General features: G+C 36.7%; 1 protein-coding gene across 3 annotated transcripts in view; it reads left to right on the top strand.

Moving 5' to 3' along the window:
• EXOC6B (exocyst complex component 6B) overlaps positions 1-16,119 on the top strand; it is a 721,589-nt gene that overhangs the window by 517,066 nt on the left and 188,404 nt on the right. For all 3 annotated transcript variants that reach the window (XM_055539668.1, XM_055539669.1, XM_055539672.1), the window contains one exon: positions 14,198-14,339. In XM_055539668.1, coding sequence (XP_055395643.1) covers positions 14,198-14,339 — 142 coding nt within the window. The remainder of the gene's footprint in view (positions 1-14,197; positions 14,340-16,119) is intronic.

Consider the following 16,119-nt stretch of genomic DNA (forward strand, 5'->3'; position numbering starts at 1 on the left):
AGCTCTTTGCGACCCCAGGGTGGCAACCTGGACTGTAACCTGCCAGGGTATTCTGAGGCAAGAATACTGGAGTGGGTCACCCATGCCCTTCTCCAGGGGACCTTCCTGACACAGGGATCGAACCCCTATCTCCTGAATTATAGGTAGATTCTTTACCAATGAGCCCTTGGGAAGCCTGTATTCTAATATATAGCAAAATACAAAATCTGTAATGAAGAACTCATTAGGTGAAGTTTTTACAATGCATTAAATGGGTTTAACAACAGACTCAACAAAGTAGAAGTCAAGATTTGTAAACTCAGAGATCTAATATTAATTTTTTTAAAAAAAGTAAACTTAAACACATATAGAAAAAAATAAATTTTTAAATTTTAAAACTGGTCAGGAGCATAAAAGAGAGATGCAACATAGTTGAAAGGTATAATCTGTATGTCTTTGGAGTGTCAGAAGGAGAGGAGAATGAAAATGGTACAGAAGCACTACTTAAATAATGCTTAAGCATTTTCTGTATCTGAAGAATTGTATCAGTCCACAGATTTTTGGAGATCAATAGGTATTGGAATCCCCAGAGGCTTTGGCTAAATATTAAGTGTTCATGCATAGGGTGAAAAAAATCCATGAGGTTAGGCAAAAACAACTTCTGGGGCACAGAAGCTGAGCACAATTGCCAGAATTCACATAAGGAAGGGAAATGGTCAAGTTCCTACTTGTAAGATGGAAAAGTAGAACTTCCAGAAGAGTAGAGACTCTAAAGTTTAACCACAGCTTGTCTTAAGCATTGAAAACCTGAGACCTCATCTCACCATTAGGACCAGAGCAATGTTTGGCAGGGGCTTCCCAGGTGACTCAGTGATAAAGAATCTACCTGCCAGTGCAGGAGACACAGAAGAACACAGGTTCGATCCCTGGATTGGAAAGATCCCCCGGAGAAGGGAATGGCAACCCACTCCAGTATTCTTGCTTGGAAAATCCATGGACAGAAGAGCCTGGCGGGGCTACAGTTCAGGGGGTCACAAAGAGAAGACAGGACTGAGCACACACTCACAACAAGGTAACTGGAGAAAAGATGATTTCTAATCCCTACATAAGTTTGTATGCCAACAAACCTCCAAATTGCAAAGTGAAAGAAAAAAAATGGAACTGTTTGCTTCAACAAAAGTCAACGCTCTTTAAAGAAATTCATAAAGAAGAGAGACTGTAAAAGGTTAAAGATGCATATTATAAACCCTGAAGTAACACTACATATATAAAACAAGGAGCAGTAGCTAATAAGCCAAAAAAGGAGTTAAATAGATTCATAAAAATTTTCAGATAATTCACAACCAAGATAATCACGATGTTGTGATCACTCACCTAGACCCAGACACCCTGGAATGTGAAGTTAAGTTGGCCTTAGAAAGCATCACTATGAACAAAGCTAGTGGAGGTGATGGCATTCCAGTTGAGCTATTTCAAATCCTGAAAGATGATGCTGTGAAAGTGCTGCACTCAATATGCCAGCAAATGTGGAAAACTCAGCAGTGGCCAAAAGGCCTGGAAAAGGTCAGTTTCATTCCAGTCCTAAAAAAAAGGCAATGCCAGAGAATGCTCAAACTACCGCACAATTGCACGCATCTCACACGCTAGTAAAGTAATGGTCAAAATTCTCCAAGCCAGGCTTCAGCAATACATGAACCATGAACACTCCTTCAGTAATTGATAAAACAAGTAAAGATAATATCAGTAAGGACATTGAAGACCTGAACAGCAGTATCAAATAATTTGACTAAATTGGCATTTATAGTTCCAGTAAACAGAGCATTCACTAAGCGAGAGCATATTCTGGACCATAAAACAAGTCTCAATAAATTCAAAAGGAGTAAAATCATATGACTATTTTGCCATCCACAACAGAAATAAATTGGAAATCAGTAACAGACACATTTATATAGCTATAGTGCATCATCTTTTTTTTTTAATATAAAGGCTGGACTTGATTTTTTATTATTATATTAAATTTTGTGTGTCTTTATGTGAGATACTGTTCTATAGTTTTCTGTTTTTGTTTTGTCTTTGCCATTTATTTTTCTGAGTAATGTTGATTTCATAAATAAGTTTATAAATATTTCCCCCCATCTATTTTGTGAAAGATTTTGTTTAGAATTGGTTTAATTTCTTCAACAGAAAGATATTTAAATACAAATTAAATTTCTTTATTAGAAATAAGCTCATTCAGTGTGTGTGTATGTGTGTGTCTGTGTGTACATGTGATCATCTCAATAGATGCAGAGGAAGCATTTAATTGAATACACTTTCATGAAAAAGAGACTTTCGGTAGACTAATCTAGTCTTTTCTAATCTGAAAAAGGGTATCTATGAAAAACTTACTGCTAATATTTTAGTTAATGGCAAAAGACTGAAAAAAGCAAGATTGGAACAAGGCAGGGTATGTTTGCTCTTACCATTTCAATATAGTATCCTGTTGGAACTAGTAAGTGCAATATGGCAAGTAAAAGAAATAAAAAGCATATTACTTAAAACGGGAAAATTAAGCTTTTTTCTTTTTTTAAAAGATCACACTATCTTTTTATTCTTACAATATATTTATTGAAATAATAAGGAAACCACAAGAGAAAGACTCACAAATTGGACTACATAAAAAAGAGACACGTGTACCCCAGTGTTCATCGCAGCACTGTTTATAATAGCCAGGACATGGAAGCAACCTAGATGTCCATCAGCAGATGAATGGATAAGAAAGCTGTGGTACATATACACAATGGAGTATTACTCAGCCATTAAAAAGAATACATTTGAATCAGTTCTAATGAGGTGGATGAAACTGGAGCCTATTATACAGAGTGAAGTAAGCCAGAAAGAAAAACACCAATACAGTATACTAACGCATATATATGGAATTTAGAAAGATGGTTAACAATAACCCTGTGTACGAGACAGCAAAAGAGACACTGATGTATAGAACAGTCTTATGGACTCTGTGAGAGAGGGTGAGGGTGGGAAGATTTGGGAGAATGGCATTGAAACATGTAAAATATCATGTATGAAATGAGTTGCCAGTCCAGGTTAGATGCATGATACTGGATGCTTGGGGCTGGTGCACTGGGATGACCCAGAGGGATGGAATGGGGAGGGAGGAAGGAGGAGGGTTCAGGATGGGGAACACATGTATACATGTGGCGGATTCATTTTGATATTTGGCAAAACTAATACAATTATGTAAAGTTTAAAAATAAAATAAAATAAAAAAAAATTAAAATTTCTGCATTACCAAGTACACAGTACACAAAGTGAAAAAAATCAAGTCTCAAAATCAAAGATTTGCAGCGCATAAAACCAACAACAACAACAACAAAAAAAATGCCCACTGTTGTCTATATAGAAAATCCTAAGAGATCTACAAAAAAGGATATTAGAACTAATAGTTTAGCAAGATCATAGAGTACAAAGTCACTATGCAAAACAATTCTATTTCTAGGTACTAATAATGAAATAATTAGAATCTAACACTAAAAATCAATATAATTAAATAGCATCAAAAAACTGGAAGTACTTTGTAATAGGCAAAATATGTACAAAACTTATACACTCAAAACTGCAAAACATTATTAGCAAAATTAAAAATCTAACTAAGTGGAAGCATATACTATGTTTATGGATGCAATATTGTTAAAATGTCAGTCCTCCCATTACTAATCTGTGGCAGTTCTTCTCCAGGCTTCTGAGTGAGAATTAAGCCTTAATGCTCTAAGCCATCCATTATATGTAATAAATTAATATTTCTTGCATTCATGTAAAATCATACTAGCTATACCAATCTAGAGGAAATTGAGTATACGTGTTAACAAGCTGATTTCAAGATTTATATGAAAATTAAAAGGACCTAAAATAAAGACTATCATGAAAAAGAAGAATAATGTTTGGAGAACTTTATGCTGCCTGATTTCTATATCTACTCTAAAGTTTGGGCTGTTAAAGACAGTGAAGTATTGGCATAAAGATAGACAAAAAGATCAATGGACCTGAATAGGGAGTCTCAAAATAGACCCACATGTAGTGGTCACTTGATTTTCAACAAAGGTGCCTATGCAGTGGGAGGAAGATGAGTCTTCTCAATAGATGTGTTCAAGCAATCCAGTATTTGAATTGACAAGAAAATTAGTACTGACATCTACCCCACACTATTAATTAAGATGGATTATACAGCTAAATGTGAAAGCTAATATAGTAAATTGTCTAAAAAATGTATGAGACTATCTTCAAGACTTTGACTTAAGCAAAGATTTCTTAGACAAGTCATAAAGGGTATTAGCCATAAAAAGAAAAGTTAATACTTTATCAAAATCTTACATTTCTGATCATCAAAAAAAAAACACAACACCATTAAGAAAGCAAAATGGCAAGCCAAAGAACATGTGAGAATATTTTCAGTACTTGTAACAAATCAGTCATCCAGAAAATACAAAGACCTTGTACAAATCTCTAAGGAAATGTTAGTTCACACTTTCACCTACCCCCAGTGTGGACAATCAACTTAACTGGTACTTTACAAAAGAGGATATACATTTGCACAATAGGCCCACGAAAATATGCTTTAATAGACTTACTCACAAGGGACTGAAGATTGAAACTGCAATAAGATGCCACTATATGCTGGTAAAATAGGAATTAAAAAGACTTATAATACCAAGTGTCAAAGAAGATACAGAACAACTCTCAATACATAGCTGGTAGGAGAATGAAATAATACAATCACTCTGAAGAACTTTGACAGTTTCTAATAAAATTAAGCATACTACCAACAAACTCGGAGAAAGCGATAGCACCCCTCTCCAGTACTCTTGCCTGGAAAATCCCATGGAGGGAGGATGCTGGTGGGCTGCAGTCCATGGGGTCGCGAAGAGTCGGACACGACTGAGCGACTTCACTTTCACTTTTCACTTTCATGCATTGGAGAAGGAAATGGCAGCCTACTCCAGTGTTCTTGCTTGGAGAATCCCAGGGACGGGGGAGCCTGGTGGGCTGCCGTCTATGGGGTCACACAGAGTCGGACACGACTGAAGTGATTTAGCAACTAACAAACTATGATTCAGCAGCTTCACTCCTAGATAGTTTTCCAAGGAAAACAAATAGTTCCATTTGAAAGACTGTTCACGGGGCTTCCCTGATGGTCCAGTGGTTAAGAATCCACCTGCCAATGTAGGGGGCACAAGTTCGATCCCTACTCGGGGAAGATCCCACATGCCACAGAGCAACTAATCCTGTGTGCCACAAGAACTGAACCGGTGCTCTAAAGCCCACAAGCCACAACTACTAAGCCCTCATTTCACAACTGCTGAAGCCCGTGCGCCCTAGAGCCTATGCTCCACAGTAAGAGAAGCCACTGCAATGAGAAGCCCAAGCACTGCAACAAAGAGTAGCCCCCACAGCTAGAGAAAGCGCATGCATAGCCATGAAGACCAAGTAAGGCCAAGTATAAATAAGTAAATAAATCTTAAAAAAAAAAAAAAAGAACACTCCTTGACATAAATCATAGCAATATTTTAAAAGATAATTCATAATAGTGCCTACCTAGAAATAAACCAAATTGGTATCAATAAGAAAAATGAATAAACAAATTGTGATTTATTCATACCTGTAAGGTTTTTCTTTTCTTTTTTTAATGAATGAAGTTCAAGAAACAGGCAAAACATATCTATGGGCTTTAGAAAAGTTATGTCATGGTGTCAGTGGATCTACTGATTTGAAAGGGGGATGAAGAACTTTCACGTTTTGTGGAAATATTTCACATCTTGATCTGAATGTCAGTTTTAGAGGGTTTTACATATAAAGGTCATAAATGGAAACAGTGACAGACTTTATTTCCTTGGGCTCCCAAATCACTTAGAAGGTGACTGCAGCCATGAAATTAAAAAGATGTTTGCTCCTTGGAAGGAAAGCTATGACAAACCTAGACGGCATATTCAAAAGCAGAAACATTACTTTGCTGACAAAGTTCCGTATAGTCAGAACTATGATTTTTCCAGTAGTCATGTATGGATGTAAGAATTGTACCATAAAGAAGACTAAGCATCGAAGAATTGATGCTTTGAACTGTGGTGTTGGAGAAGACTCTTGAGAGTCCCTTGGACTGCAAAGAGGTCAAATCAGTCAATCCTAAAGGAAATCAAATTGCCAACATCCTCTGGACCATCAAAAAAGCAAGAAAGTTCCAGGAAAATACCTATTTCTGCTTTATTGACCATGCCAAACCCTTTGACTGTGCAGATCACAATAAACTGTGGAAAATTCTGAAAGAGATGGGGATACCAGACCACCTGATCTGCCTCTTGAGAAACATGTGCAGGTCAGGAAGCAACAGTTAAAACTGGACATGGAACAACAGACTGGTTCCAAATAGGAAAAGGAGTACATCAAGGCTGTTTATTGTCACCCTGCTTATTTAACTTATAGCAAAGTACATCATGAGAAAGGCTGGACTAGAGGAAGCACAAGCTGGAATCAAGATTGCTGGGAGAAATATAAATAACCTCAGACATGCAGATGACAACACCCTTATGGCAGAAAGTGAAGAGGAACTAAAAAGCCTCTTGATGAAAGTGAAAGAGGAGAGTGAAAAAGTTGGCTTGAAGCTCAACATTCAGACAACTAAGATCATGACATCCAGTCCCATCACTTCATGGCAAATAGATGGGGAAACAGTGTCAGACTTTATCTTTTTGGACTCCAAAATCACTGCAGATGGTGACTGCAGCCATGAAATTCAAAGACACTTACTCCTTGGAAGGAAAGTTATGAACCTAGACAGCATATTAAAAAGCAGAGACATTACTTTGTCAACAAAGGTCCATCTAGTCAAGGCTATGGTTTTTCCAGTAGTCATGTATGGATGTGAAAGTTGGACTATAAAGAAAGCTGAGCACCAAAGAATTGATGCTTTTGAACTGTGGTGTTGGAGAAGACTCTTGAGAGTCCCTTGGACTGCAAGGAGATCCAACCAGTCCATCCTAAAGGAGATCAGGCCTGGGTGTTCATTGGAAGGACTGATGTTGAAGCTGAAACTCCAATACTTTGGCCACCTCATGCAAAGAGCTGACTCATTTGAAAAGACCCTGGTACTGGGAAAGATCGAGGGCAGGAGGAGAAGGGGATGACAGAGGATGAGATGGTTGGATGGCATCACCGACTCAATGGACATGAGTTTGGGTAGATTCTGGGAGTTGGTGATGAACAGGAAGGCCTGGTGTGCTGTGGTTTATGGGGTCGCAAAGAGCTGGACACGACTTAGTGGCTGAACTGAAAGGAAATCAATCCTGAATATTTATTGGAAAGACTGATGGTGAAGCTGAAGCTCCAATACTTTGGCCACCTGATGCAAAGAACTGACTCATTGGGAAAGACCCTGATGCTGGGAAAGATTGAAGGCAGGAAGAGAAGGGGATGACAGAGGCTGAGATGGTTGGATGGCATCACCAACTCGATGGGCATGAGTTTGTGCAAGCTCTGGGAGTTGGGGATGGACAGGGAAGCTTGGTGTGCTGCAGTCAGTGGGGTTGCAAAGAGTCAGACACAACTGAGTGACTGAATAACAAAGGTCATCAAGCTGTATATTCTTAAGATCTCCATATGTACTGTTTGTGATCATACCTCAATAAAACCATGGGTAGCGAAAAGTTTTTTTAAACAGTTTCTTGTGTTTCTTAAAAAATGACTGAGAATAAGAGTGAAACAGGTGGATGAGTCTGAGAACCAGGTTTATGGCATCTATTACATCCCTCCTCTGACACCTCCTTCCATCTACATCCTAGTTTTCTTTTGACTCTGCTTTTTCATTTGAACTTATTAATTTTTTTCATGAGAAATTGATTAGGGATTATTTCCCCTTATTTACTTTGTGTTGTGTTTTTCTTATTTTTGATTTACTAGAGGTTCACCATCTCATTGTAGACTCTACTAATGTCATCAAATAACACCACATACCTTGCCTAGGATATTTTAACTATCACCCTTGGGCTTAATTTTCTTTAGTTGTTAGGGAATATTTGTTTATCTAAAATAGGGCTTTGTGAATCTTTTGATGAGTGGATATTTATATAGATTCTCTAATTGAATTTGAGATTGCTCTTTAAATAGGATTATAATCCTTCCTAAGACATGGATACAGTTGTAGAAAAAACTACTTGGACAGGCTATGTGATTTTTAAGATGGTTTAGATATAAAGACTTTGCCATGGGGTTTCTGCAGCACATAGGAAACAAAGTTCAAAACATGGGTCCCAGATAACAGGAACATATGGGATGATCCAGAACTCTGCTCTCTGAATGTGGCTTTTAGAATATCCATTCTAAGTAAATGGGAAGTGTAGTGCTCTGGGAATGAAGCAGCCATACCCGTGTCTATGGGATACTGAGGAAAAGGAAACAAGACAACATGCCTGTTCAGTGAAGAAAGGACAGCCGGAAGAAACTGTCTACAGTCGTGGTCAGGGCAGAAGGTTAAGGAATTAGAGGCACGGGTACACAGAAAGAATGAGCAGTGTATAGGGTGGATTTACTTCTCTCTCAGTAGTTCTTACTTGCCTTGCTAGAACAGTTTCTGTGTCTGAACTTTTCTCTTTCACAGTGAAATAACTCTTTAAATAACTAGAGAAAGATAAAATTTGACACATTATACTGTAAGCAATGGAGTGTTACTCAGAGAGCAGAGAAGAAAGTTGGTGTGAAAAGACAGCTCTTTCATAGAATAGTTCCTCGCCTTCTTTCCTTACTTTGAAACTTAAGATTATCCACAGAGAGAAATTTGGCTTTGACTACTTAAAGTCATATAGTTAAGATTCTTGATGATCCGGAGGTCAGATCTGATCCCAGTAGGTTGACAGAGAGCTGTGGTTGGGATTCGTTCTAAACATCTGTGAATCCAGTGTTCTGTGGATGCTTTCTTAGATGGAGAAGGGAGAAAAAAAAAGTTTTCTTCTTGTCCTCTTCATTCCCTTACCAACAGTCTCAAAACTACAGAAAGACAATATAGTAAGTATCACAAGGACTTTGACTGGGAGGCAGAATCAAATGATAAGAGCCTTTGGAGTTTGACAAGGCTGAATTCACATCTTTGGTCCACAACTCAGAAGGTATTTTCATATGGCTTAACTTCTCTACCCTTATCTATAACGAGAGGGTTAAATACCTCATGGGGTTCTGGTGAGAATTACATGAGAAACTATTTTCAAAACACTTGGCACATAGTCAGTGCTCAACATATGGAAGCAGCTGCTCTGGTGATGGTGGTGGGGTTTGTGGTGATACTGTGGGTGATGATGCTTTCTCTAAACTGTTCACCTCTACTCGTTTTTACTACTATGACATAGCACCAAGTATTGTATAATTGAAGTACATAGTAATTGAAAGTTATGAATACTAAGCTTTCTGTATTTATTTGAAATACGTGAGATTCCTATGTATCTTTCTTAGTTGCATTTAGTTATATCTATGTATGAAACAGTGGATGGCATCTCCCTTTTTGTAGAAGAGAATGAGACAGCCCCAAAGCATAGAGTTGGATGGCAGTGTGTACCTACTTTGCAGTCTAGAACTATTGCTTCATTTAGATACACCAAAGTTTTAAATGCCATAGTGTCTTTCCTTGCAAATCACATAAATGTCAAGGAAATGTAGATGCATGAAATGACACTGCAGTAAATCATTTAGTGCAAAGTTTTATGGTACAAGGGAGACTGTAAATAGAGAATAGGAGGTAGATGGAATAATTCAAATTAGATGATGTGAATCTGCATATATTTGTGAAGGAAGTGGGTTGATGTGGTTACTAAAGAGCTCCATGGTGAAAATCAAAAATGTATTATCACAGATATTAACTTATGCCCAGTGAGGGTCCTCACTATAGTAATAAGCCTGACTTTGAATTTACAATATGAATTTTCACCATGGTACTTTTCTTGGTTTCCCAAAACTTTTTTTTAAAAAAGGTATTTTAAATGAATTGATAAGTAGTATGAACTATTTAAGTCCTTTGGTAATTTACTTTCAGTTCATTTAGTTGATATTTATTGACTCTCTTGGAATACGGAAATATTGTAGGTGCATCAAGAGGCAGTATGATGTTGCCTATAGAGCTTTTTATAAGACTGCGTGACTCAAATCTCCCTGCATCCCAGGTTACTCATATATTCAGAATATGATGATAATGCTTAGGTCATTTTTCATCTTCTCTGACATTCTATTTCTATTCATGTGTAGTCTCTGTACACTAAGAGTATCATAGCCTCATAAGATATAACCTAGTTGTGATTATCTAGGTTGTGATTTGAAAGTGTTCCTGGGGGTATCCAAAGGCAGTTTTGGTCAGATTAAGTTTTTTTATGTTCCAGATTCTTATCCTGGTCCTAGAGTTTGGTGGTTCATCCCTAGAAAGAATCTACTTCATAAACAGATTACTTAATGAAGAGGGTGAAAGCACCAATTTTTATTGCTTAATGCTTTGATTATTATTGCCTGAGTTTCTGTTTATCCTTTCTTAGAAAACCTATGGATGCTGTGGTAACCAGAAGTAAAAAGGGAAATGGGAGAATGAATAGTTAGACTGTGAATTAGCAAAGCTCCAAAATGCTTTCTAGAATTAGAAAAATGTTTAACAATGAAAATATACATTTCTGCAATTATCACTATGTTTGGAAATAAAGAATTAGCTTGAGTGGGAGGAAATGGGGTGGAAAGTGATTGGAGGACAGTTAAGTAATTCAGTATGTTAAGGTAGTATATAGCATATGGTCAAGTATAAGTGCCTTTGGCTCTATTGATATAAACTGATAGATTTGTTTCTTATTAATGCTAAAGTTGATAAGCTATTTAATATTTTGAGATAAATAAAAAGTGATGGAGATAAAAATTCAAACCTTGGTCTTTCTGATTGTGAGCTATCTTATTTTAATTTTATTAGGTCAATTTTGCTTCTCCTTGGCAATCTGTTTTGACTGCTCGAAACAAGCTTTTCAAATGTTATCTTCTCAGACTCCAGCTTAATTGGACTTTTAGCTGTTTAATTTTTACAACATCTCCTTGTTCAGTTTGTCAGGACCTTTAAATATCAATCTTGGCCTAGATAATTATTTTGGACTTTAAGTTAAAAAGCATGCCCCAGCAGATACGCAGAATCTGAAGAGTTGGCTCCTGAGCTACTACTGTCCTACCTGTTTGGACTTAGTTTTTATGTCTTGGATAACCTGTCAACCCTGTTATTATCTGAACCTGTTTCTGCCCAACTGTTCCAGTAGAAGACAATGTAAGATTTACTGTTGCTTTTTAGGTAATGATTTACTGGAAAGATACAGATTTAGGATTGGGTAGAAGTAACAAATAGCTGTATGAGTTTGTCTAAATTTCTTAACCTCACAGAGAGGTGAGGTTTATTCATCTATAAGAAAGAATAATGCCAACTTCTTGGGGTGATTGAGAGAATTAAGTGAAATAACATAAGATGTCAGCTGCCTAAGACAGAGTGTCTTTCCCTTTTCTCTGCCTTCAGTGTTATCTCTGGACTTACATTTTAGTCTTTCCTAATTGCTTCACTGCACTCCCACTCTCATTGTTGAAAAGCCATAGGGCTTCTCACAGCTTTGATCTGCTGCCTCTGAGTATTCACATGGGACATAGCCTAACAACTGTGTTGAATTATATGGCTTCTTGGTGGCACCTGTTCTAGGTTTCCAACATGCCATTTAATGTGGATTTCTTTTTGTGACTTTTCTCTTTAGGCTACTTTATGCTTCCATTGCCTCATTCTGACTTGGTCTCTATTCCCTAACTTAAGTATTTCCATTTGTTGTCTAAATCACCTACAGAGTATGGGTCTTCAGAACATACAAACAGAACCATCTAGAGGAGGAACATTTTTAGAATGTGTAATTTCACTGTTTATTAGTTATTTTTTATTCTATAAAATAGTTTTCAATCAAATAAAATTTATAACATTTCTTTTTTTTTTTTACTTTCTCAAAGATAGAAGCCAGACATACAAATCATAAAATATCTCTTATTTAATTGTGGAAAAAATGTTATAGTACTCATGCTGGTGATTATGCAACTATGTGACACTCAGGAATATCTAGGAACATTGTAAATCAGAACATACCGTAGGCAGAGCTATTTATAGTTAGGTATTTGGAAATCTGGCTTCTATCCGTGTTCCTCTTCATATATACACATGTACATTATGAATCATTCTCATTCTAGTAGATTCAAGAAATAACCTTAAAGGAATTATCTGAAGTATATAAAAAGGCATGCAAATTTAAAACTTCATTCTGGTATTGTTTGTTCTATTTGTTCAATTTAAAGCCTGCTACTTTTGTAAAAGGGCTTCCCTGGTGACTCAGTGGTAAAGAATCTGCCTGCCAATAGAAAGGGGTTCAGTCTCTGGGTTCTGAAGATCCCCTGGAGAAGGAAATGGCAACCCACTCCAGTATTCTTGCTTGGGAAATCCCATGGACAGAGAAGTCTGGAGGGCTGTAGTCCATGAGGTCGCAAAAGAGTCAGACGTAATTTAGCGGCTAGACAACAGCAACAACTTTTGTAGACGGCCCTGGCCCAGAGAAACATGTGGAAAAAAAAAAAAAAATATATATATATATATATATATACACACACATATGAAAACTATAGTCAGAATCTGGCATAATAGGAAAAGGAAAAAAAAAAAAACAAAACATAAACCATCAACAACAGAAGAATGGACAAATGAATTATGGTATAGTCCTAAAATGGGATACTGTGGAATAATTAAAGGAATAAACTACAACCACATGTATTTCATTAAAAAAAAATTCACATTCATAACATTGAGAGCAAGTTGTAGAAGGATATCCTGTGTAGTAATAGAAAGTTCCAAATACATAAAATAAGATGTTGTTTTTTATCATATACTTGTCATATAGTGTTTTTATAATACAAATGGTATACTTAACACAAGAAATGGTCACCTCTGGGGAGAGGGAAGAAAATGATTTAAGGAGGCCTATAGGGCTGTTGGGAGAAGGCACCAGCACCCCACTCCAGTGCTCTTGCCTGGAAAATCCCATGGATGGAGGAGCCTGGTAGGCTGCAGTCCATGGGGTCGCTAAGAGTCGGACATGACTGAGAGACTTCAATTTCACTTTTCACTTTCATTCATTGGAGAAGGAAATGGCAACCCACTCCAGTGTTCTTGCCTGGAGAATCCCAGGGTCGGGGCAGCCTCGTGGGCTGCTGTCTATGGGATCACACAGAGTCGGACACGACTGAAGCGACTTAGCAGCAGCAGCAGCATAGGGCTGTTGACTATATTTCTAATGTTTAGTGGATATGTGTGCTTGTCATAAAATTATATATATTTTTCTGTATGACTGAAATACTTCATTATTTCAAAAAAGAAGGATCCACTGAGTAATATAAAGAGTCAGACGTTTAAAAACTTATCAGGCTTTTCAGACCAGATGATAAATAGCAGAAATAAAATGAATATTCATCTGGGGAAGAAATGGATATGTCCTCCATACTGTATAACTCAGACCTGGGACTAAAATATAATTCACTAGTGTAAAAATGAATCTTTCAAAGAAATAGCAAATTACTGATTTTGATATCAGTGTTTTAAAAATTAGCTTAGAGTGTGTGCTCATAAACTTCAGTGCTTATTTTTTGAGAAAATTTACCCTTTTATTAATTTTTTCAGAAAACTCTTTTGTTTTTAACCATTCTTTTCATTTTATATGTGTTAAATCATAAAGTAGTAAACACTTTGGTTTCTAGATAAGTTAGGAAATTGTTTTCATTTGCTCTTCAAGAACTACAGTAGTTTTGAAGGGATTGCTGAAATTTATTCTCTCTGGAAACATTCCTTCTCAGTTTAATTAAGATTTTGAGTATTGTTTATCTATTGTTTATTTAGGGGAAAAAACATTTTGTGAATGAAGAGCTGGGATTTATGAATTTTAGCTGAGTATTATAGTGACATGACTAATGGTGATGGAACTAATATTTAAGATGTTTGCCATCAGGTGCTATTAATTTCAAAATTATTTGAAAGGAAGGGTTATCATGATGGAGAAAACCTTTAAAGAAATTCCTAATTGAAGAATAAATTATTTTAATTTTTGTTGGAATTTCATTTTAATCCATCAACCTTATGATTTGCTTTCTTGTATTTCAGGGAAAGGTGGCCCAGACAGCATGTATGTCAGCTTGCAAGCATTTAGCCACATCTTTGATGCAACTTTTGCTGGAAGCTGAAGTAAGGCAGCTCACCTTGGGAGCATTACAGCAGTTCAACTTGGATGTCAGAGAATGTGAACGTAAGACAGTAAACCATCTCTTTGTTTATTTGTTTTACCTGCCTACTCACTTCTGCAGGAAAAAAGTTTTAGGTCTGTGGGGTTTTGGTCCTAATGGAGTCAAAAAATATCTAAGTGACAGAAATAATTTGTAGGTCTAAAAGTAAGAGTCTGTCAGCAAGCTAATTTGAACACCCAAAAGTGCATAGGCCCACATATAGGAAAAAGACCTCTGGCCGCATGGAAGTCTAGGGGGAATACAAGGCAGACATGCATTTCATACACAGCAAAGGAAACCTGATTAGTTCATAGATTTCAAAAGAATGCAGTTCTCAACCATTTGCTTTTTATCTCGTAATTTAAAATTATTTTTTCATCTTATGTGCAAACTCTTCTTAGTCTAAAGAATAAATGGAGTATACATTTATCAGTCAGAAATGCTTTCTATGACAGGTAGAAACAGAAAACCTTAGACAGAGTAGTTAAATAGGTTTTGATTTTCTCAGAGACAGTGGGTTGCTGTACTAATTTAGTTGTTCAGTGATGTCATCAAGGACCCAGGCTCTTTTGTTCCCTCTCCTGTGTCACACTTAGGAATATAGAATTTTCCTCCTCATCTATATTATAGTCAGAAAGGACTCACATTCAATGGACAAAAAAGGTGCCAAGATCACCTAGTCTTTTTTATTTAAAAAATTAAAATCTTTTCAGTAAACCCTTAACAAGCTTTCCTGTATGCCTCGTTGATCAAAATATAGTTGTATAATACTGAAGAAGTGAATGAGTCTTATTTTCGTGTGTAATTAGTAGATTTATCACAGTCCAGATTCTAATCTAGTTTCATAAATAAATAAATTATTCATTAAATGCAAAATATATATATATATATATATATATATATATATAGTTGTATGATCACCTCCAGCTCTCAGGGAGGCTGGGGGATTGAGTATCTGGCAGAGTGAAAGAGGAGCATCATTCCTGACATAGTTCATTTATCATGAATCATCTACTTGGAATTAAACATAAAATCAGGCTTTGGTTAGCAAAGAAGGAAGGGATGAAAAGTGTTGTAGTGTTCACTGTGCCATCGGTGAGAAATGAAAATGAACTAAAATGATATGACTTCTGGAAACTTCTGTTTCTAGAAAAATTAAAATAGTGAAAAATTACGTAAGTGTACTAATACTTCTGCCTCACCTTTTTATTTTTCTACTGCTTATTGGTTTCCTTTGGTGGACATTTTTTTTTTTAATGTACCACACAACCACAGGATCTTAGTTCTCCAACCAGGTATTGCACCTGGGTTCCCTGCACTGGAAGTGTGGAGTCCTGACCACTGGACTGCCAGGGAATTTCCACCTCTTGGTTGACTTTTGATGGCTGGAAATTAAGGCTATACTATTTTTAGTTAATTAAATAAGACTTCCAGTTCCAGCATCATGGTGTAACAGCTATCAAAGTCACCCTTTTGCCATAAACAGCTCTAAAACTGGATTAACTGTATGAAGCAACCTTTTTCATGCATTAGACAGCAGACAGCACATGACTATGATCCTTCAAAGGGGAAGTGCACAAGGTAACCTTGACATTTGCTCTTGTTTTCTGCCTAAGGGCACTATCCAGACACAGCACAGAAAAGTAGAACCCCTATAAAAAGCTGTGTTTTACATAGGAAAATACCCAGAGATTGACATATAGAACTGTTGAGACACCTTAGCTTAGGTTTATGGACCAAGGTACCATAGAGCAAGGAGTTGTTTAGAGAAATAGCTCTAGAAATATGCATTGGAGATCCCTT

This window comes from Bubalus kerabau, chromosome 11 (assembly GCF_029407905.1).
Source record: "Bubalus kerabau isolate K-KA32 ecotype Philippines breed swamp buffalo chromosome 11, PCC_UOA_SB_1v2, whole genome shotgun sequence".
Taxonomy (NCBI): domain Eukaryota; kingdom Metazoa; phylum Chordata; class Mammalia; order Artiodactyla; family Bovidae; genus Bubalus; species Bubalus kerabau.